The following is a 25,425-nucleotide window of genomic DNA, read 5'->3' as shown; positions in this document are numbered from 1 at the left end:
TCAAAAAGCATTCGATTCGTTGACCACTAGTTATTTTATTATATAGTGATTTATACTCCTGCCCTTAAATGGACAACAAGTCATAGTGCAGGGAATGAATAAAACTGTATATTAGTGAGTTTTAGAATTTAAATATACAAAATCTTCTAACCATTATCGGAGACTGGAAAATTCACATATTTTAATTTAATATAGACTTAGTTCTCTGGCAAATGGGTTTGGATGATCCTCAAGACGTAAGTGTCTAATTCACAATTTATAAAATTAAACTGCGTAAAAATAGATAATAAATGTTTGCACATATTTAAGTAAAGAAATTGGAGCGAATTTCGATTGGACATCACTAGTCGTCGATTGATTGCTGTCAAGTGTCTCCTAGTAGGTGTACTCGCGCACAATCACATGTCGTTAATATTAAATAATCGTTTCATGTCAATTTTTATTTTGTATATGTTTTTTCAAGGTGCTGACTCATATCCCTGATCCAAATTTATCACATGTAAGTGCGAAAGGCAAATCCAGCCTTGCATTGGCCTCAAGTGCCCGTAGTTGAACTTAAAAAGTAATACTCGATTCTCGATTGTAACACGTGTGTTGCAATCATTAAAACAAAGTGAATTGTACAAATATTACTCGCGAAGGGAACGAAAGCCTGCGATACTGTTACGAGCAATAACGGCTAGATAAAACCTTGCTGAGAGAATTGCCCGAGATTTATTCACTTATTTATTAACTTCCCCAAGGATAAAGGAAACAAATCTGACCTGCTAATTGCAGTTTTCTCGACGTTTCAAATCATTCTTAATCGTTTGACACCAAAAAACTGCTACACCGATTTCAAAGTTTTAAAAGCCTGCCGATGAAACTTAATAATCAATCGCGTTGGTTAGTTTTGCGAGACGATCGGCATAGACGCTTTTTTAGAGTTAGCAGAAAAGTGCAAGATTTTTCATCTACAATATTGTACAAATTTCTAAACCTATTTTGACATTTCACCTATTCGAAATATTGGGAATCCTGCTGATTGTTAATTTTTCGTAGGCTAAGTTATTGCAATCGTCACGTTTCAGAGGATTCTGAACATTTTGGCATACTTTAGAAGAAATAGATGTATGTATAGATGTAGATGTGTGTGTGCGTATGTATGGATACACTTTTTTGTTCACGTTTTCGGGCGCACGGATCAATCGATTTGAATCGTTAAAAAAACATTCGATTCCTATTGATAGGAAGATTTGCTGATTAGTTTTTCGCAAAGGAAGGTCCAGCCGTTTCGGAGATACGGAGCAAAGAGTGCAGAAAATAAAAAATGGGTTTTTGAAAGAACGGACCATCCGATTTGAATGATCCAGAAACCATACAATTCGTAATGAATGGGAGTTAGTTAGTTTTTGGCAAAGGCCGGTTCGGCCGTTTTGGAGATACAAAGATAAATGTGCAAAAACAACAGTTTTTGAGAGAACGAGGTATTCCATTTGAATGATTTAACAAACATTCAATTTGTGATGATTAGGAGAAGTGGTGATTAGTTTTTGGCAAAGGCAAGCCAAACAATTTTTTTTGTATTTCGAAAATAATCCAGATTTCAATTTAAATTCTGGTTAAAGTTCTAAAGCTCACTGACATACTTGAAATAAATAATTTTAATTTTGTAATTCAGTTTAAAGATTTTTCATAAATATTAAACAATGTTACAGTATTGATAATAATATATATGAAAACATTTAATATTCCTCGAACATTTTGTTACGGCACGGAAAGTTCTAGCAATTTGCCTTAATAATAAAAGTTACAGTATTTATAACGATCTATTTGGAAGCATTTACTACTTCTCGAATATTTCATCACAGGAACGAGAAGTTCCAGCAATTTGTCTTAAAGCACGATGCCATACACCACGAGTTATTTTTGTTTTTGTAAATTTAAAAAAAACGTTGTAAGGCGATAGAGTTCATGTTCTAATAAACAGACTAAACTATTAGAGGCCTTCGACAAAAAGTTTAATTATAAAAATTAATTAATACTTTTAGAAAATACTTCGTGTATTAGGCGAATATTCGTTTTTCAGTAATTTTTAAATCGTTTGTCAAAAATAACTGATATGTTTTGAAAATTTGTGCAAATTGAATAATCTGCAACAGTTTTCCATAATATAATGCTCTATAAGATATTGATATTGATTTCATATTTTCAAAATATAGAAAGTTAACAAATTAATATAAATTTGAATTTTTATTGAGTAAGCCAATTACTTTTATGTGTAGGGTAGTTTATGCAATTTTCCTAAGACAATTTTATCTAACAATAAATCTCAATTTTTATTCACAATAAAATGCTAAAATGCCGTTTACAACTAGTTCTGTTGATATTATCGAGTGCAGGGGAGTAAAAGGAGTAAGTAGTAACAGGCTTTTTTCAATAGAATCTTTAACAATATTAAAACTTTCCTGCATATAATTGTCATACATACTGTCCCGCAGGCCGACGCAGTATACAAAAGTGTGCACGCGCTGTATTTTTGATAGTTAATATAAAATTGTACTATTATACAATTTTGGTTTGCGCTATTATTATCGTCTAATTTTAAATTTTATATACAGCCAACCCTCCGTTACACGGCATTCTGGGTGCACGGTTTCCATACTATGCGGAGCTAAAAATCCGACATCCCTCCGACTACACGGACTTCCTATTATACGGTTTTTGTTTAAGAGCCCATAAGTTTCTTGCGCAACCTATAAGTGATTCTAGGAACTTGATATCAAAAAGGTATTAATGTAAGTTTTGTTATCGACTTTTATTTTTTAGATATGTCTGATTATATAATAGATGTCTAAGAACACGTTTGAGCTGACTACTGCGTCGCGCCAATTTTTGAATGAGGTGTCAATGTCATGAATGTCATTTCGTTCGTATTACTCCTACTTCAAGTTGTATTTCTTGGTCTCCATACAGCACGATAAAAATTGTGCGATTTGTACTAACTCTGAGTCTCTCATAGCGCGGTTCCCATACAGCACTATATAAGTTTCCATAAAACACACTACGAATTAGCCTGAATTGTATGTTAAATACAAGTTTTTTATAGCACGGTCCCCATACTGCACGGTGCGCACTTGCCGCGTTAACCGAGGGTTGACTGTATCTTATTTCGATTCAAATTTCTCAATCTGCGATAATGTGTAACTATTTTTGTGATTGTGTACCAAGTGTATAGGATTGCTAAATAAATTGTTTTGAGATTAAGTTATCTTGATTAATGTGAGTAACACACCTGGTGTTATTCGAATGGTATTTTCTGGGAAGTAGTGAAGCCTATACAGATTCGATGAAAGAAAATTCAATGAAATGTATATTTTGTAAAATGTTACGGAAAACATCTTTGATTTGTATTTAAAATGTTGATTTATGATTAATTTATTATTTAGAATTTCTATTATTGGAGTCGAGAGACACTATATATTTTAATTACTAATAGTTTACTTAGAATCAAGTCAATTTTCTTAAAAAGAAGAATAAATTATCAGTTTTTTAGCCGTTACAACTGGCCCCAAACAACGCAATTTTTCTAGAAAATTTTTAATTGTAAAACAATTAAAATTTATAGAACTTGATTCGATAAAGAAATAGTTATAGCTAGTATTTTGTAGAAATATAACAAGTGTATCTCAATACTTAATAATTAAAAAACAAAAAAATACAATAAGCCCTTAGCTGCCCCATATAATTAATGAAATACAGGAACTAATTGACTCGTGCTTATATGCTAAGGGTTCTCTACAAATATCGGTTTACATCCTAATCTGTCATTTTCTATGAGATGCCAATCCAGTGAGTATCTCTTCTTTGCTATTATTATCTACTATATATTAGATATATATAGCTGATAGTACGACGCAGCAAAGTCTACTAAACTGAAATTGTGTGTTAAGCAGCAATGCCCATAAGTAGGAATTTGATATCATACTGCTTGATATCTAGCTTAACCGTGGTTGGAATCGAACCCGGGACTAGTTTGTGCTTGCCCACATCCTTAACAGTTACGTCTACGACACGGCTGGTTACTAACATATCACTCACTTTTACTGTTGAAAGTAATCGAAGCAATAATTTGAAAAGCAATCAGTAATGCACATATATTATTTAAGAAAGTTTGAAACCCCAAGAACTATAATAAATTGTACAAAACTTTTCGATGGTTATTCAATTTCCGTTTGTGGTTCAGTTAATATAATATAATATAATATAATATATAATATAATATATATATATATATATATATATACATTTATTTTTTAAAACTTTTTCTTTATAATGTAAATTTCTTTTAGCTGAATGATGAGACACATGTAGTTTCTAAACGTATAAAAATTAAAATAAACTTTCTACATTCGACGAATTGGCTGTTTTATTCATTATATATATATATATATATATATATATATATATATATATATATATTAAAGATTGGGCGTTATTATTGAAAATTCGCGACTTACGGACGATAATTATAAAAACAAACTGCAATCAATCAATACAACAAAATCAATAGAAAAAAACCAAAGCTTACTTTATATTTATTAGAATATATATTTAAATATTTAACTTTTTTTTCTTAATTTTTATAAAAAAAAATTGAAAACTTCTAGCCATTTGACAATTTCTAGTTTCTGATTGAAAGTTGGTGTTACGAATTTTCGTTTTTCTCCTTTTGAATATCAAGGGCTAAGTTTTGAAAACATGGTCACCGAACATTTAGGTGGTTAAATCTGATGATATAATATATGTGTATTCATGCTGTATTCAGTGGTCTGACTTAAAAAAAAACAGTCGAATCCTTCGTAGGATGCAGAGGCTACGTATTACGTGCATAGTAATACGAAATTTACCATGGACACAGCAATTATTGAAAAATAACGAGTCCTTCCGAGTAATGTCGAATCACCCTGAAAACGTTCTAAAAGCCCTCGATCGTTTTTCTTTGCCATAAAAGCACATTTTTGAAAAAAAAAACGATTTTTTAAAAAAATGCCGGGCTATCGCACATTCGGTAGGTGCCGAACTAAAGAACCGCTACTATATGAATATATATATATAAGGGTATTCGAAGCACTAAATTTAAGATATGATGTTGAAAGTTATAAATGTTTCATCGGGACTATAATTTACCTCATCCCCACATCTCCAGTGTCCAATAAGATTAAGTATTAGTGTAAATATGAATTATTATACATTAAACTCATATTATACGTATATAATATGAATCGAATAGATAAACTCTTTGCTAAGAGATTGAATGACACTTACTTGTGATCATTATTTTTACATTAATGATAAGACGAAGTCAAGCGTATATCCGTATAGTCTCTCTTTTCAGAAATTACATTACTCTACCAATACTCTTTGGGTTAGGGCAGGGCACAAAGATCCAATTTGTCTCTAAACAACTATATTGTGAGAACCAAAATTAAAAATTTATAACCTGGTCGTTTTTACCCCATAGGCGGAGTAATTTGGGGCGGCCAGGGGGCAAACAGGTCTAATGTCATATTTTAATTTTATTTCAACCAGTGCTAATTGTAAGTAAAAATTTTCTGGATGCATTTTTTACAGAGATAATACTGTAAATAACCTTGATCTGGTATTCCGTCAGAAATTTTCAGCAGCAGAGTTGGAATAACTATTTATTTAATCTATCTTTTGTAAAATTGCTGTTTTATTCTAAATTACTTTTTTATTTGCTATTTTTTTTATTTTTTACACCTTTGCCAGAGTAAAGGTTCAGTTGGTCCTTTTTACCTCACCCGCGTGGAAGCTTTCATGAAGGTTATATAAAAAATACGGTTAAATGTAACTTAAAATTAACAATCATCTCACAAAACAAATAACGTATACTTAAAAATTATATTATGGTCTCGTAAACTAAGCAACAGTGCTCACGACCAAAAACTAAAAACGAAGGAAAATACTTTTGTTATGGATTTTCAAACATTGCCCTTGATCTTCTGATATCGACGTCATAAGAATCATGGTGATGGCTGGTTATACATCTTTTTCCCTCATCTTCCAAATATTGTTGATAAATTTTTTTAACATTACTGATTTTTGAGGTCTTGCGGGTAAAAAAGTAGATCCTTTTACCCGCGAACCTTTAAGCCCCGGTCTGCCCTATATACCAATTCCATTATATACATATTTTTCAGAATATAGTTTCACGACTGAAAACACATTTAAATCAACAATACATAATTTAAAAAATATTATTTGCGCAAACTTTGATTTTTTTTAACTGTTCAATGTTTGAATTTCTGTAAAAGGGCAGTAACATGCATTATAAAATAAAAATCAGTTATTAAACTTTTTCATTATTTTTTTCAAGTGAGCCAGCCTTGGCGTACTGGTATGAACTTGGATTAGCACTAATTTTCTAACTTTAGACAAAGTTATCTAACTTCGTTAGAACTAGTCCCGTGTTCGATCTCAACTTCGGCCAAAATCGGTATCAGGCAGTATGAAATCAGGCATTGGTGCATCACATACAAGTCAACACTATTAGATACACACATCTAATATATAATATGTAGTAATTTCTAGAAAAGTAGTTAACCACTAGGTTGCCCTCCCGAAAAAATATCAGATTAGTGATATAAGTTAACAAACACAGAAATATAAAAAACTAAGAACAAGTAGTTGTAATCGCTTTAGATTAGACCAATAGCCAATAATATTAGCCTTTGTCATATTAAATGGTAATAAAAACTGGATTTCCAAAACGTTGGACCAAAAATTATTCATTCATTTCGTCAATGCAAGTAAAATGCTTTTGCTTCGTTCTTTCAGAAACTGAATTACCATTGTTACCACTTTTTGCCTCGAATCATCAAAAAGGTTGGACCTGATCAGCACGTCTCCTCATAAATAAGAATCGAATGTTTTCTGAATTATACAAATCGGTTGATTCGTGTCCTCAAAATCGTCGACAAAAAAATTATATGCGCACATACATACATGCAAACATACACACACACATACTTACATTTTTAACTTCCCATAGGGTAAGTTATAGTAATCGCAAAAAAAATCGAAAATGAAACTTTTTATATATCTTTACGTTTCAAAAGTTAGAAAAAATGGATGTATGTGTGTGTGTGCGGATACAAATTTTCGTCGACAAGGATCAACCGACTTGAATAATCCAAAAAACATTCGATTCGTATTGATAAGGAAACGTGCTGATTAGATTTTGGCAAAAGCAGGTTTAGCCGTTCCGAAAATACGGGGCAAAAAGTGCCAAAAACGGTAACTAAGTTTTTAAGAGAACGGAGCGTCCGATTTTAATCATTCAAAAAACATTTTACTTGTATTGATAAGATGAAAAACTGATTAAATTTTTGGGAAGGCAGGTCTAGCGGTTATGGACTCTCAATAAAAATAAGTTTAAAAAATCCCATTTGGCGGTCAAAAATCATCATTAGATATATGCACATCATATTATCAGATATTTTATAGAGATTTTAATAATGTGTACACATTTTGTGTAAATTTTTTTGGTTTCCGTACCAATATTTTTAATTACGGTACGGAAAGTTCCAGCAATTTGCCTTAAGGCATGAAGCCATGCACCCTACGAGTTTTCTGATAATAAGGTATGACAATACTCATTTGAAACGTAAAGTTGTGCGAAAATTTTCATTTGCGATTTTTTTGCGATTGCTATAATTTATCCAACGAAAAGTTAAAAATAAAGTGTTTATTTGCATCAAATGTATCAGTATGGTATTTTTTACGATTCAAAGCTGATCGTATCACTATTTTGCCCTACGGGAAGTTGATAATAAACATGACCAAACATATGATGTCATAGAAGGGCAGAACGGGGGCCGATTTAGATATTCAAAAACTTTTCCGTGTAGAAATTGCGATTATTATGCGAGGTGGTATATGTCTATGCATTTGCATACATTCGTCATTTGTTATAGAATCAGCGAGTAGACCGTAGACCGCCTGGACCGTCAAGCAACGTACTCTCGGCAAGGCTAGAACAGGTTTAGCTCGACTGCGATTGCAAATAGTGGGGATTTGAATAAAAAGCTACATATATACATATATTACGTACATGTATACATATGTAGATTGTTCATACAGGTAAATATACATGTGTGTATTTATTTATGTATGTATGTATAACCGATAACAATAACAAAAGTCTGTATCTTATGTTGTCACATGACGATCGTTGGAACAGCCAGTTTCCCTTTCTCGCGAAACACTTTCGTCTGTAATAATTCTCATCGTGTACCGTGTACTTCTTTACTTGCGAGAACATTATTAAGAATTACGGTAATGTTGGTTTCTTTGAAAAACAAACCAACTTAGTGAGATATAATTTACAAATTTCAAAGTGATAAAATTCATTCAACCCTTGCCGAATAAAAATGTGTCATTACTCCCCTGTGTGCTACGAGGATTAATTATTACACAACGTAGCATGGTGGTGATCGTTTTTGATAAAATAATTACTGATGACAGTGTGTTGTGATTGAATTGTTAGTTAAAATATAGAGAATCGACGTATTAATTAAACATGTTGCAGATTAAAATTGACCTGTCTTGCCTGTTCATATTTCTTACTGGATTATTGTTAACAACAGGTATGCTAATGTCAAAGTTCTTCTTAGGTTATTTTTATGCGAGATGTGTATTGCGAAAAATATGTAAAGACAATTCGCGACCTACTCTTGGTGTAGATAATAGTAATATAATTATAATAATCCGTAGAACAATGGATTTGTTTTTACCAAAATTAATACTTTTAAAATACTAGTGACAATTGTGTTACGTTTTTAATGTGGGAATATCGACATATCCGTAAAGCTTCATTATATTTAAAAAATATAATGCTCCTTAATATGGACATTTTCGAATTGCCTTGCTCCCAAAGCGCAAATGGTTCCAAATTTATAAACTCTTTCTCTAAAAATTTTTCTGAAAGTTTTAGCTCTTAATATTAACTTTTAGATAGTGCGCAAATCAATCAAACTTCGTATGGAAATAGCATGAAAAATTTTGAAAATTAAAAAAAAATTATGTATAACTTAGCGACAAATGAATTAAAAGTGAAAATTCGTGTCATTTTTTATTGAAAATTCGACGCTCTGCAAAATTTTTGAAAATTTTTTTCCATACAAAACTTTGATTGAATTTCGCTCTATCTAAAAGACAATATTAAGAGCTAAAACTTTCAGAGAATTGTTTTTTATCAATTTGGAACCATTTGAGTCCTTGGGAGCAAGGCAATTCAAAATGTCCATATTAAGGACCACCATAATATTTATGTAACTGCAACATTAGTTTTTACTCTATTCAAATGCACCATTGAATATACTCTATCTCAACATTTACCATTTAACATTTAACATTTACCATCGCGAGGGGTTGCATGGTTTAAATAAATTTCACTATAACACATTGACTACGATTATTGAAAAACTATTTGACAGACCCATAACTAACTTACTAAACCTTTCGAAAGCTGATGGATATAAAAATATTAATTATAATATTAGTTTATTATCAAGTGAGTGTTATGTTGAAAGCGAGCGAATCGTAGTGCGGCGCCAACGACCACTTTTTGTTAGACGGGATCATGATTGTGATTTACAAAATGTTATATGTATATCCATATTGGTCAAGATTTGACCAGGGCTTTTTCTATTTTACCCGTGACGCTTTGGAGTGAGGGGTATAAATTTATTAATATAAATATCTGTAACTTATAATAAATGAGAAACTAGCAGAAGTAACAAGAGAAGAAGGTTGAATGGTGAAGATCAATATATATCGTAAACTAAATCGTGCGTAAATTTAGAGTACACTTGATATCTACTTAATCAGAGTGATCTCCACCAAATATTTATCGTAAAAACTTATTAATCTGCAAAATCTGTAAATCTGATACATTACCATGGTACGTGATCTACCAACAATACAAAGTGGGAGCGGATATTGAGGGATGTTAAATAGAAAGCTGAGGGATAAAAATATTACTATTTGGTTACTGCAATGGGATGTAGTGTAATTTACTTCCCGAAACAGACATTTATGTTTTCGCCACAAAATACGATTTGCTAATTTCAAGTTTCAAGTCAATTCTGAATCGTTTGACACCAACATTGAAAGAAGTGTGTATGTGGGCTTGTATGTGAGCCAAAATTTAATCTTTCATTGACAATTTCTGATAACCGGACTTACCGTTTTCAAAATTTTAGAAGCCAAGCGTTGCTTAGTTTTGCTCGAGTCCATTAGTCGAGCCGTTTCTTCATAATTAGAAGATAAGGGCAAAATTTTTAATCCAAGTTCTTGCCAAAAATTCAGAAACGTTTTTAACAATTCAAAAACTGTTCGAAAGTTGTTATTTTGAAAAAGTATCAGTAGAATATTTGTTATTAGTTTCTGGGGAAGATCGGTCGGGCTATTTCTCTCATTGTTAGTTAATAGCCAAACAGATATTTTTTGACGATTATGATAGAACGTTGTATGATGATGAAGTTCATGGTCAGAACAAACAATCTAAAATATAATAGGCCTAAAAAAGTGGTTTTAATTATGAAAGTTTCCCAAAATTTAGAATAATAGGCCTTGCCAAAAGTTCACAATACTTTCGTGACAATTTCAACAGTTGAAAAATCTCAATTCTGATTGATCACGAATATCAGAAAGTTCACACAACTTGCCCTAAAGCAAAATGCTACTTACACCTATTTATATCCAGACCTATTCATTGTTTTCATCACATTGTTTTTATGCGCTTTTAATATCCTATTCTATTGAATGTTTTACATCATGATTTTTACTTTGCACAACAGTGTCCATAAGGAATACTTTTATTAGAGAAATATTTAATTTGAACAGAAGTGCCTAAAAGGAATACTTTTCACTGGAAACATATTTCTGATCCATATTTTCAATTTAAAATTGATAAAACACTGTATGATATCAGGTTGCATGCATTAGATCTGAACCAAGATTACTGTGGTTGCAAAACAGGAGTCTAAACTATTGCCCCACGTAAGCACAAAATAAAAGTTTGCCGTATTTATCTTGATTCGAATAGCTGATTTTCACAAATTTGTGTGAATAATTAATTGGAAGTGTAGATACAACTGATGAATGGTTCATGGGACAGAAAATCGTAAAACTTGGGCATTATACGTAAATGCTACATAATTGATTCGACAATTCCACGTAAAGACTTTGTAGTGCAAGTGAACCCGTCAAATTATCAATACTATTACCATTTTCTGAACCATCTATTGGAATATCATCTTCCAAACTACGTCCACAATCCTGCAGAATGTTTAATGGCAAAATACTGCATCCCAATTATGACAAGAATCAGGACTAATATTATTTAATTTTTTCAATTTTTTGGAGTTTCAATCCAAAGTACTTGTACCAGATTGTAACACACCGTCTGCAATAAGTATCAAACATACAAGCACCAACAAGTTCTAATTTAGGAACAAATCCAAAGACATTGATAGTATTGTTGCCATAAGTTGATAGTAACTAAAAATTTGATCAAATTATCAAAAATCAAGGATATGATGTAATTGCAAAGTTACTTATTCAAACTCGCGATTTAGACAACCTGATATCAAGTAGAGATATCCATTTTCGTTTGAAAATATAGTTAACAATATTTTGCCGGTATAGTTGCCTTAAATTTAAAAAATATATCAAAAAATATTTCAAAGACGACCAGTGGGTTAGCTAACTAAGACTAAACTTATAGAAAAGAATTAGTAAATAAAAAATTGATCAAGGATATTATGTCATTGCAAAGTTACTTATTCAAACCCGCGTTTTAAACAACCTGATATCAAGTGGAGATATCCAATTTCTTTTCAAAATATAGTTAGAAAATGTTGCCGTTATTGTTCCATTAAATTTAAAAAATATCTCAAATATATATAAGACAACCAGTGGATTGCCTAACTAAGACTAGAATTGTATAATAGATGAAGCTAAGACTAAGATTAACTAAGACTAGAGTTCTAGAAAACAATTAGCATCTCAATAGCTCAAAGGACTCTAAGTTCACATTGCAGTTTGAAAAAAAAAATAAAGAAAGTTCAAAGGCAATTATGATGTATTTAGTTATATGTTCAATTTTCGTTTCATATTGTTGTTATCAGTTAAGCAAAGCCGAAAACAAATTTACATTTATTTGTGACATCTTAGATATATATTCCTATTGAAAAAAACGACAGTTTTGTATGAAGATTATTCAATTTTTTACCCCATTCAAATTAAATAAAAAATAATATTCAATCAAGGTAAGATTCTGCAAAAGTAATGCAAAATCTGTTGAAAAAATAGATTTAACTCGCGCATTGTAAAAGTTGTATGCACTTTGTCGCCGGAGCGGCGGCATCAGAGTGGAAAGGGTTAAAGTTTAGAAGCAATGTTATAAAATGCGTTTGAAGATTATCAATATAAACTCAAAATTACAATTTATAAAGAAATGTAATTATTGTTCGATTATTACTAACAATAATGAAATTTTCAATTACACAGATGGCCGTGAAGACGGAGTACGGGTAAAACGTCCAAGGGCTCCAGAATCCCTTTTTGGACTTCGCGAACCGCCACAAGAGATAAATCATTTTTTATCAGATAACCCTGATGAGCGGAATAATCTACCCAAAAATTTACAAGCCAATGTCCCACCAGGATTTCTGAGCCCGTCTGTGAGGGAATACCTCGAACTTGGCAAATCCATACCAGGTATGATAAAATATACGTATATTTTATGTAATTTTTTCGGATTGTGAGAGATATGTAGATAAAAAGGCAAAGCTTTTTGAGCAAGCAGCCATCCATACTCAAAATACAAAATAATTTTTCACCAAATTGTATTGCAGGGGGTTTTGGGGTCAAGAAGTTCTTTTTGACATTTACTTTTACATTTTATATCTTTGATGAAATCAATAAAAAAATCGACGCACATGTGACTTTCTTAGATTTCTTTCGAAGATTCTCGTAAATACCAGAAAATTTTACGGATTTCTTTAAAATTTCTCGATTTCAGTCGCATATTTTGCAACTTTTTGTTAAATACAAAATACTTATGTATAAAATAGGAACTATATTAAAAATTTCGCTAGCTCGCAAATTTCCATCGAGCTATGATTTTTATGGTGAAGTTTTTTTAAAACGACCATCTGTCCACAATTACAAAGTTGTCCAATGACCAAAAATGGTTAAATGGTATTCCGCATTTTAAAATTCAACATCCAAAAAATATAAAAGAACGGATATGCATTTTTGTGTTAATACTTTCTTAATATTAAGAAAAAGCAATATATTCAGTTTTTGAAACAATAACTGTTTGAACCAATAATCATTTATAACAATATGTTTAAGGAAAGTAGAGAATGGTGGATTTTTATGAACTCGAAAAACACGTAACTAATAACTTTGATTTGCAAAATTTGATCTTCGTCTTAAAAGAAGTTAATAAAAACACACTTTTTATTGATAAAATCGTTTTTAGTGAAAAAGTGTTAGTGTATAATCATTATACAGGTAATTAATTCTGTTTTTTTTTAACCTTTTTATAAAACTTTCTAATTTTCTAATATTTCGTTATATAATCCACTCATTTATTCTTATTAATTTTATTTTGTTTATATTGTCATATTTTTTTTATAATGTTATCTCTTCCACAATTTTAATCATTTTATAAAAATCCTACTTTTCACAAATTTCTACTATTCTTAAATATATTGTTTGTTTAAATCTTATTAAGATCATGTTTCTTGATAGTTGTCCTGAAGATGGAACGTACTTAGTTCCAAAACGTCAACAGAAAATAAGTAAAGAAATGGTCTTTAGAAAAACTTTCTAGTTTTTCATTACTTTTTGGATTTTGTTCGAAGCTCTACAAAATATTATATATATATATATATATATATATATATATATATATATATTTAAGAGTAACTAGCAGCCCATTCGTCGAAATAAAAAAATGTAAAAAGTATTTAAAACCGTTATTTGTACGTTTCGACACCAGATGCATGTCATCATTCAGCAACTACAATAAAATTTGAAACATTTGACCAATAATAAAACAAATATAAAATAAATATAAACATAGAGGAACATTATATATACCACCAGGACAAAAACAAAAAAAATATTAGAAAACTAACATTGTATCAATATTCGAGGACAATTTTTTGAAAAAAATAATGATGAATAACCACAAAATTAAAACCATTTTGAGAAAAGTTTTTTTATTTCGACGAATGGGCTACTAGTTACTCTTAAATATGTTTCAACGTCGAAAAAACTATCAAGATATATATATATATATATATATATATATATATATTTAAAAAAAATATTGATTCAAAAAAAATAATATCGTTATCGTCTAATATATTCGGATAGCTCATCATTTTTATAAATTTGTGAGTTGTTTAATGTTTAATTTCATATGCATGAATCTTCTCAAGGCAATCTGGTTCGAAACGGATGTCCTCAGCGTATTTTGATGAATATTAAAAAAATCTTTTAAAACATACTTAAGTTTCATTTATTTTCAAGTATTTTTTGATAGATTTTTATTCGATATTCTGAATCTATTGCAAAATAAACAGTGATAATATGTTGAATTCAAATTACGTAGATTGGTTCCATAAAAACTGGAATGTCTACATTAGACAACTTTTCAAAAATAATATTAAAACAATTATTTACAAATGATCACCAGATAATTTGAATGTAATGTAATTTGAATTTGACTGAAAACTCTGTCAATCAAAATTTATTTCCATCGATTTGTCGATAAGGTATGAAAAATCTCTATAGGATGTAGCAGAACATTGATAATCATTTGATAATATAGTTGGTTACAATGATTACCGATTAAAAATCAAAACTCGTTAGTTTTTGTATCTAAATTAACGTTAAAGTAAGGTATTGCTTTCATGCATTCGATTTAACTATTAGTAATCAATTTAATTTAATTAAAAAATATGTACCTTACTAGGTCGGCCAGGAACAGACTATCCAGTACTAGCAGATGTACCATACACGAATTTTTATTGTGATGAGCAACCATATCCTGGATTTTTTGCAGATATGGAAACCAGATGCCAAGGTACCCTAAAACAAACATATGTAAAATTTTACTTTAGTATTAGATAGATTTATAGATGGTAAAAATGCAAATTTTCATTTATATTTGCGTGTTTTGAGCTGGGAGATAAACCTAGCTAGGTATCTTGTATCTTGTCTATATAAAAGTATCAAACACTTTTCAATAACAAAATGTGAAAGTACTGCAACGAGCCATACAGATCCACAAATAGCTGCGTTACTTTATTTTTTAATTAAATCACACAGTCATTTGAAACAGCAATAATTTTCTTTTGTAATAAAAAAGCAATTATACGCTAGATTTTTATTCGTAAATAATCATCGAAATTTCTAACCAATATCGCGTAGACTTTTAACTTTGAAATTATATTCACTCACTTTACGTGGATCCAGAACTTTTTTCAATTTTTGTGTAAAGTAAACCGAGCACTAATTGCTAATAAAAGAAGAAGTTTTTAGTTTAAAATATCAGAATGCATGGAAATGCAAAATTGTCTTGTTTGAATTTGATAATTCTAATCGTCAGGACACTTTGCTTCGTGTTGTATTATTTCTACCGTTGAAAAATTTAATAATTTTTTATCATTACTATATTTTAAATTAAAATAAATTAGACCTTATTTAATTATTCGCTCAATTCTTAGAAAAATGCGTTTCTCACTTTAAAATATATATATATACTAAAATTTATCATTATTATTGTATTTCTCCGCGAGTAGAAGATTTGAAACGCATTAGATCTTTTTAACTTCGCGAAATTTAAGTTTTCCAAAAAAAAATCCGACTATCTAATTTTTTGTTTTCTCGACGTTCCAAGTCATTCTGAATCGCTTGAGATCAAATTTGGAAATATATGTGTGTGGAATTTGGTGCAAATAAGGCTGTTGCCAGGAAAGTACCTAGGGAGTTTTGAAAATTCGTAGCTTGTAGATTTCGAATTTTCCCCGCAGGCGTCGCCATATTGGGAAAATGGCATCCGGCTTATTTCCTCGAGAAAAGTTTCTATATTTCTTTCAATAACCATTATTTTGCAAAATCAAAACTTTTGGCGTACGAGCGCCCCAAATTCTTTGCTGCTCGCGATTGTTACTTTCACCATTCTATCGGCCCAACTGTTTTTCTTAGAATTAGCAGAAAAGTGCAAAATTCTTCTTAAAAGTTTCTGAACCAATTTTTAAAATTCAAAAACTATATGAAAAATATCATTAGCAATCGTGCAGATTAGTTTTTGGCCAAGATAGACCAGACTTTTATAATAAACCTTAACTTGACGATAGAGTTTATGATTTAAACCATAGGCTCCAAAACTGTTTCGTGACGTGGACTCCTTGGACTTAGCCACGTACCCTCAAATTTATACGACATCGATTTTTTTATGTTTCGAATTTTTAACTGTACTCAGTTTATTATTAAATATTTAAAGTGAAAATATATGTTACTTTTATACATTTATTAATTCAATTTAAATTAATGATGAAAATATAAAGTAAGCAAAAAGTAAACTAAACGTTTAGTATTATCAATATTTTTTGAGGTTTAATTCTACATCTCCAGGCTAAAAATTTCCACCCTACATCTTTTTTTTTTGTTAGATAAGTAACAACGCCAAACCTCCCTTTTTCTGTCGATTTTAAAACTATTAAATCGTTTTTTATCTTTTGTATCCAGAAATACTATGACTCATAAAGCGCAAAGAATATTGCCAAGTCTTCTAATAGTCAGTACACTGGGTCTTAACAAGATCTAACATATTGCGACCACAAATCGAATGTCTACTTATGCACAACTTATATATTTTTATAAAAAAGATCAATGTTGTTATTTACGTTCTAATTCTATTTATGAATATTGCAGTATATGACTTTTTATTATATTAGTAAAATGTAAGAAAATAGATATTAACGTGGTGTATTATAATCCATTACCGTGGACCCCCATTTTTATTTTTTTGTGGACCCCCTTGAATCGTTAAGACCAAATTTGGATTTTGTGAACTTCTTGAAACGATGACCCTAGAAGGGATTATAGATTTAAACAAACATCAGTCTTACGAAATTATATTGAATTGAATGGTTGAACTAGCGGGGCGCATAGCATCGTGCCTTAAGGCAAATTGCTGAACTTCCCGTACCAAAAATTATTATTTTTTTAAAAACGATTAACATTTTTTTAAAAATTTTACTTCAAAAAAATTAGATTTTTGAGAAACTATAAATTTGACAAAAAATTACTTTTGTTTTGAAAAAAAAATTTCTTTATCAAAATAAAGAACCTGTTTGACCTATTTTGGAAATTCTGAACTTTTTTTCAAAGCAAACGTAATGCTTTAACAGCATAGAGACGAAATGTCTAAGCGCGTAAGCGCCGCGTCGCCGTCTAACGGATAAACATTACATAGGAATGTAAACAAAAATATTTTTGTTAAAATCTCTATAAAATATCTTATAATTTGATGTGCATATGTCTAATGATCATTTTAGACCGCCACATGGCATTTTTCTTACTTTTTTGCATTAGATCTCCTAAACCCCTAGACCAGCCTTCATGAAAATTTGATCAATTTTTTATTATTAAAATCGGATGCTCCGTTCTCTTAAAAACTGAGTTATCATTTTTGGCACTTCTTGCCCCGTATTTTCAGAACGTTTAGACCTGCCCTAGCCAAAAACTAATCAGCACGTCTCCTTATCAATAAGAATCGAATGTTTTTTGAATTATTCAAATCGGTTGATCGGTGTTCCCGAAATCATCGACGAAAATTTGTATCCGCACACGCACACACGCACACACACACGCACACACATATACACACATACCCACACACACACACACACATACATCAATTTTTTCTAAGGTATGCCAAAAGATTTAGAAAGCTTTGAAACGTAAAGATAAATAAAAATTTTCATTTTCGATTTTTTTGCGATTACTATAACTCGCCCTACGGGAAGTTAATTATAAAAATTCATTAAAGTTTGGAATTATGGGCTGCGCTTTTAAAACTAACACGCGCGTGTTTGTGCACTATAATTAGTTCAATTATAGATATTATAAATTTGTTTGAAAGATATAAATTGGATTTTTTTTTATTGAAAGTGAAAACTATTTTCGCAAAAAGCAGTTGAAAATTTTATCTAAATAGCTACAACCCAATTATTATTGATTTCGTATCGAGAAGTTCACGCAATTTGCCTTAAAGCAAAATTCCACTGACACCTGGTTTAATTAACATTTAGGTCTTTAGTAGTTAGATGTCTCTTCAGTAAATGATATACAAATCTTCAAAGAAGTAGTATTGATTTTCAGAAACTTGATTTATTAATCATGATATTTTCTAAAATATATCCATTCGTGGAAAAAGCTGCAACTTATAAATAAATCATTATCTACAGCTATTTAAAAATAAAATTCTTGAATCTTAAAGTAAAGAGCGCTCTCGGTCCGCAAAAAACTTCAAAGAGTGAACGATTCAAAAATAATCGCAGGCGATCGATTGAGGGATTACACGTTTTACATGTGAATGCTTCACTTGTCACAGAATTAATTTACATAACTATTTTTAAATATTAAATTAAAAATTTCATGTGGGCAAGGGGCAGAGATAATGCAGATATTTTTACGTGGAAAATACTATCGCAATTGACGAGCACTACGTATAGACGAGAAGCACTAACAAGGAAAAGCTCAGGTTTACTCTTCTGGGATTTTGATGAAACTTTGCATGGTGATAGAGTTTATGCTTATTTTTAAGTAATAGTCGTTCATAGTTTATTATTTCTTAAATCGTTCAATGTAGTCATATTCGATATATAGATATCATTTTATATCTGTATCAAGCGAAAGTGGCGTCGGTTTTCTATTGAACACATTGATTTAAAATTTTTGTTTCTGTATTGCTCTATTAAATTATAAATATATCAGCAGTATTATGTAAATTATTACGTTTTCTACGGATATGGTCACAAAGATTAAATGAACTAAAATAACAAAAATTAACCACAATAACCCAAATATTGTCATAGTTTAGACAGCGATTAACGGAAGCTCTAGGGTAAAACTTAAAAGCTTAATCTATGAAAAATTAATTGCTTGTCTTCTGAATCGGTTGACACAAAATTTCAAAAGCGTGTGAAACAATTTTTGACCTTTGTCGATATCTGCTCAAAAACGGCTGCATCGATTTTAAGAATTAAATAGACATTCGATATAACTCGATTTTTTGCAATTGGCGGAAAAGTGCAAAATTTTACGTCAACGTTTCAGCCAAAATCCCAATCAATTTTGAAAATTTTTAAACATAATATTAGAGAATCGTCCCGATTAGTTTTTGGCAAAGGTCAGCCAAGTCGTTTCTTCGTGATTAATTGTTGGAGCTACTGATGAATTAATTGTAGCCTCTGATTCCAGCGTTGACGTCCATACTTAAATAAAAAAAAATTGTAGAACATGAGTAGAATGAAACGAAATTCGTTAAATAAATAAATTGCTATATCAAATTATAAATGTATCAGCAGTATTAGGTAAATACTAATAATAGAAGTATTTCAAATATAGATAGGTCAAACATTGGGTTGTCTTCTAAAGAGTGATGTTGTTAAAGAAAAGTTTCATTACAACAGAACTGTTAAGCTTTGATTGGTGTTGAAATAAGGAAAAATAGTAGATAATGTAGTTTAAAAATTAAACTAAGAACCCGATGAAAAAGTATTAATGATTTGCAAAATCCCAAAAAATATAAAGCACTGAATCTAAAAAATGATCATACAACAACTGCGAATGGCATCAAATTCGATAAATATGAAGCATGATTATTGAAATGGCGCAAATTCAAATTTATTTGATACAATTCCCGGTGATATCAGGAAGACTTGTCTGGAGTTTATATCTGGTGGATATGGTGTGACTTCTTATCACATTACACATCCTAATATTGAATATATCATCCAAGAAAGACGTTTCAAATAGATTAAATTTGTTCCAAATTTATTCGAACTAAATGATTGGTTTGCATATTAATATTAATAATATTAATCTAGATAATATTAATAATAAAACTATTCATAAATACATCATTGGTGATTTACCCGAAGTTACTTGCATTTAAACTTCTTCCATGTTTCCACGTTTGCACCTCGGCTTTCAATTCTTTGAATTTTTGTCTAATAATCAGTATTCCTTCTATTCTTATTCATTTTATTTTTGTAAACAAATATTTTATAATGCAATTTTCATGAAGATGGAAATTATTAATTACAAATCAACCTATTTCCACACTCTCTTCGGTGACATTGCGCAAAAGTCATGTGGTATCTGTTCATGTTGGTATCTTTATCTATTAACCAATTCAGTACATACTTTGGGCCATTAAATTTTTTTTAGTAATTTATCTTAGCATCTTTGAATTTTTATCACATTTGATTTTGAAGCTAATCTCCTTAGTTGTATATGTTTTCACCTGATCTGTTTATTTTTATATTCTCGACTATTCTCCAGCACAACATTTGGCCTACCTTAGGTTAATATAGGAACAAAAAGTGACCATTGTCAAAGATCTTGAACATTGATATATATTAATTTGACATGAATTTCTTTACTAATCATGTCCTGGTAGTGTTTTGGCGCAGAATTCTGGCAAGTGGGTTTGGATGATCCTCGATGCGGCTCTTGTAATTGTCTGAATGTGTTCGCATTTCATCGCTTATTATGTTAATGTTGGCGTCTTCATGTTCATTCAAAATTTCTTTTAAAAATTTATTTAAGCATCTTTGAATTTTTATCACGTTTGATTTGGAAATGGATCCCCATAGTTGTATAACTTTTCACCATGCCTGTTTATTTTATCTTCTCGACTTTTCTCTAGGACAACTTCTATAAACGATTTATCTGGTTTATTTTGGACTATTTTAAGCAATATGGTCGTTACCATTTTTGATGTTGGTTTATATGATAATTTGAGTTGATTTAACATGAGCTGTCCTCCATTCATCATATATGCATGTGGTTTGCATTTGAAGCCTTCGCGGATTCTCCGACATCGTCAGCAGCGATATCAACTTTTAGCTAAAACGCCTTTGCAAATCTGCAACGCAAAATTTAGACACGTGTCCCACATTGATTCAAATTAGAGGTCTGATCATACCTTGGTGCATGACACCCCATATATTTATTTATTTCTATAACGAGTATTGATTATGCAATCCGGCATCACCGAACGCGTTTGTTAAGTGCTGTGATTATGATACCGTAGCCTGTACAACCACAATTTATGCGGATGCGCACTCCTGTTAATTTCAATATATGCACTTACAAACCAGTCCAAATGTTCATTACCAATAACCACACTAATGAAAGTATATTGTCGAGCAGATTTTATATGATAAAGAATAACTAATATTCAAATCAAATAATTTATGGTGAAAGCAAATTGTGTTATTAATGCCACCAAAATGGCTTTGTTTATTATCATTGACTTTAGTCAAAATCAATATCATTACCTTTATTTCCTGTGTTGAAATAAAATTAATTCTCAGTTATATTTATGTCAATTTTTATGTTACCATAAGGTAAACTTTCAAAACTTTACTACTTTGAAAACAAATATTATAGAAATTTAATCAAATTTAAATCCGTATAATCGTTAATTTATTAAGAAAATTTTTAAGTATGAAACTAGCAGTATTGCATCATTATACATTCCGGAATAAATGTGCAAACACTTGATAGAACTTGCCAAGTCACTTTAATACGTTATTTTAAGAACAGTCTCTGAAAGTCGACATATTTTAAAAAATTTAAGTTCACAGTTTAACAAAAAATCTTAATTTTAGAAAACTTGGAACAATTAAGTAATAATGTTTGACTGTGGTCCTAGAAATGTTCTATTCGGTCGAAAAATTGAATGGTCAAAAATTACCCTGAAATGATCTAAATATGATCACAGTTTAACTAAAGCGCTAGTTTGTACTTAAAAGCTGCTAATTTTGAAACTGCGTGGGATATCTTTTTACACTTTTTACAATGAATACTAAGCTTTTAGCATCCCTGCTGCAGTCGGGTGCTAATATTGCAATTTTTTGTATATTATTAACTTCTCGAAGTTTGTTTAAAGCTAGAAATTAGAGTATCCTATTTTTTAATTTTATGTTTTCTCGACATTTCAAGGAATTCTGAATTGTCTCAAAAATTTTTTAATTTTGTTTTCTCGACATTTCAAGGAATTCTGAATTGACTCAAAATTTGAAAAAAGTTGTATGTGTTTGTGAGCCAATTTTTGACTTCTGTCCATATTTGCTCTGAAAAGACTGCACTAATTTAAAAAAAAGCCGTTCGATATAACTCGATAAGGACCATTTGCGCGACGATAGACAAAGCCAATATTTTGTAATTAGCAGAAAAGTGCAAAATTTTGTGCTCACGTTTTAGCCATAATTTCTCAATAGATTTCGAACATTTAAAAACCGTTGGAGGGAAAAAATTTGAGAATTGCCCTGATTGGATTTTGGCTAAGATCGGACAAACCGTTTTGTCGTGACTAATTGTTGGAGCTACTGATGAATGAATTGTAGTCTCTGATTTCGTGCGTTGACGTCCACACTTAAATAAAAAACATTTTTAGAACGCGAGTAGAATAAAATGAAATTCGTTAAATAAATGACTTCATTTTTTACAATTACACATAATAGGAGTATGTTTAAAATATATCAATTAGAAATCGTTTGATTGGTCTTTGATTAATTTTTAATGTATACTAATAAAGTATGGCATCGTGCCTTAAGGCAAATTGCTGGAAGTTCCCGTATCGTAATGAAATATTCGAAGAATATTAAATGTTTTCAAATAGATTAATATAAATACTGTAGCTTTCATTATTCTTATTTTATAGAAAAAAATATAGGACTTTATGAATTGCACGACGACGTTTATATATGTTTACAAAAAAGTAAATAAACAAAACTTAATCTTATAAACTTAAAATTATTCAAACTGAATTGCAAAGTTAAAATTATTTATTTGAAGTATATAAATGATGTTTGAAACTTTAGCTAAATTAGAATTAAAATCCAAATTACTTTTTATATTCAAAAATTTTTTTTTGGAAATTAAAAAAAAATGAATTTAAAAAAATCTTTCTCTAAAAGCAATCGTTTCGTCGACACAAGCAATTTTTTGAGAAAACAGCAATTTTTTGCACATTTAGCTTCTCATTTCCGAAACAGCTAGACCTGCCTTTGTCAAAACTAATCGCCACTTCTCTCCATCATTACTAATTGAATGTTTTCTGGATCATTCAAATCAGACGCTCAATCCTTTCAAAAAGTCGATTTCTATTATCTGCACTCTTTACTTCGTATCTCCGAAACGGCTGGATCAACTTTTGCCAAAAACTGATCAGCACGTCTCCTCATCAATAAGAACCGATTGTTTTTCAGATGATTCAAATCGGTTGTATCGTACGCCCGAAATTGTCGACAGAAAATAGTATCCACACACACACATCATTTTTTTTTAAAGTATGCCAAAATGTTCAGAAACCTTCAAAACATGAAGATATGCAAAAATTTTCAATTTCAATTTTTTGACGGTTATAATAACTTATTCTATAGAAAAATTGTGATTGATTAATTTTAATGTCAAGGAAAAACTTTATTTGCAAAACGAACAGTTAAGAATTTCATTTAAATAGCTAACTTTCAATTCTTATGGATAAAGTCAATTATTTACACGTATGGAGGAAGTTCATTCAACTTGCTTAAGGCAAAATTTTGCATATCTTTACGTTTCAAATCTTCTGAACATTTTTGCAGACCTTAAAAAAAATTATGTATGTGTTGGTGTGTGTTGGATGTATGTATTTGTATGTTCGGATACACATTTTCGTCCATGATTTCGAGAGCACGGATCAACCGACTTGAATGCTTCAAAAAAACATTTGATTCCTATTGATAGTCCAGCCGATTGGAAAATACGGGGTAAACAGTGCAAAAAATGACATTTCAGTTTTAGAAAGAACAAAGCGTCCGATTTAAATAATTCAAAAAATCATTTATCTTGTATACGTTCCGTACCAATGTTTATCCGTTAGATTGTGAAAACGTCCTTGAAAACGGCCTATTACCAGTGACAGTATTTTTAAGTGTCACCATAGGGCCTGTCTATAAACAAGGCAGTATATGGACGATGCCTGCCGGCTGGTGTTTTTTCGTGGACAGCAGGCGCCGTACCGAAGTGGTTAAGGCACAGCACAATATGCACCTCTAGTTTAATTCTATTTCGTAATCTATTCATATAATAACCTGTATGATACTATATTTGATGTATTTATTTCGTTTCCCAGGATGGCACTACTGCGACATCGATGGTCGCCAGGCGACCTTCCTGTGCCCGAACGGAACGCAGTTCTCTCAGGCGGTGTTCGTGTGCGACTGGTGGTTCAACGTGCAGTGCGACCTCAGCAAACACCTGTACAGCATAAACGCGAGACTCTACTCGAAACCGCGCGAACTAGACCCCACAAGACCTCATAGAGTTATCACGAAACAACTACTCCAGGATATATTCAATTCGAAATAGTTTATTTATTGTAGGTTAATATTATATTGTGCAATTTAATTGTATGCAAAAAAATATAAATCACAAGGATATGTGATGCTGTACAATGGGGACTCGATTATCCAACACTAGGTTTTATTGATCATTCGCATTGGTTGTGGATAATTATTAAATAATCTGGTCCACATAAAACAATATCTAGCTGGGTGTGCAACATATGTTTTTCGTGTATTTTTTATCGCTGAACACAAATATAAAATCAAAATTGGGGGTCAAACAGCCTACGGGGAAACTTCTCTGCGGAAAGTTAAAAAAAAAACATTTTATTGTATTGACGAAATGAAAAACTGCGGTTTCGTAGATCCAATAAGAAAATAAAAAAATGCAGTTTGGCGGACAAAAATGATCATTAGACATATGAACATCAAATTAACAGACTCTAGATTTTAATCATAAGTACTTTTTTTACATTCATATGTGTTCCGTACCAACGTTTACCCTTTAGACTGCGACGTGGCGCTTACGCGCTTCGATATATCGTCTCTAAAACAGCTACACAAAGCGATTGCTTTAAAAAAAGTTGAAAATTAAAAAAAAATTACAACTATATAATTTTTTTTAAAAAGTCTTTTTTTAGAGATTTCAAAATCTCAAAAATCTAATTATTTCAAAAGTTTTCAAAGAATTTGAAGCTTTTTAAAAATT

General features: G+C 30.7%; 1 protein-coding gene and 1 long non-coding RNA gene across 2 annotated transcripts in view; one reads left to right on the top strand and one right to left on the bottom strand.

Moving 5' to 3' along the window:
• The window catches only part of LOC113376583, a 97,758-nt gene that overhangs the window by 35,027 nt on the left and 37,306 nt on the right, over positions 1-25,425 (bottom strand). Inside the window, exon 2 of the long non-coding RNA XR_003367044.1 lies at positions 15,054-15,177. This is a non-coding gene — a long non-coding RNA (uncharacterized LOC113376583). The remainder of the gene's footprint in view (positions 1-15,053; positions 15,178-25,425) is intronic.
• Positions 8,431-25,014, top strand: LOC113376582. The gene is made up of 4 exons (XM_026616548.1): positions 8,431-8,651; positions 12,580-12,789; positions 15,062-15,172; positions 24,506-25,014. The coding sequence occupies exons 1-4, from the start codon at positions 8,585-8,587 to the stop codon at positions 24,739-24,741; spliced, it is 624 nt and encodes a 207-aa protein (XP_026472333.1). The 5' UTR covers positions 8,431-8,584; the 3' UTR covers positions 24,742-25,014.

The sequence above is a fragment of the Ctenocephalides felis genome, unplaced genomic scaffold, assembly GCF_003426905.1.
Source record: "Ctenocephalides felis isolate EL2017-DRISC unplaced genomic scaffold, ASM342690v1 CF-g0.4_SCAFFOLD_01886, whole genome shotgun sequence".
NCBI lineage: Eukaryota > Metazoa > Arthropoda > Insecta > Siphonaptera > Pulicidae > Ctenocephalides > Ctenocephalides felis.
The sequence above is the reverse complement of the archived record's forward strand: the minus strand, read 5'-3'. Positions and strand labels throughout refer to the sequence as shown.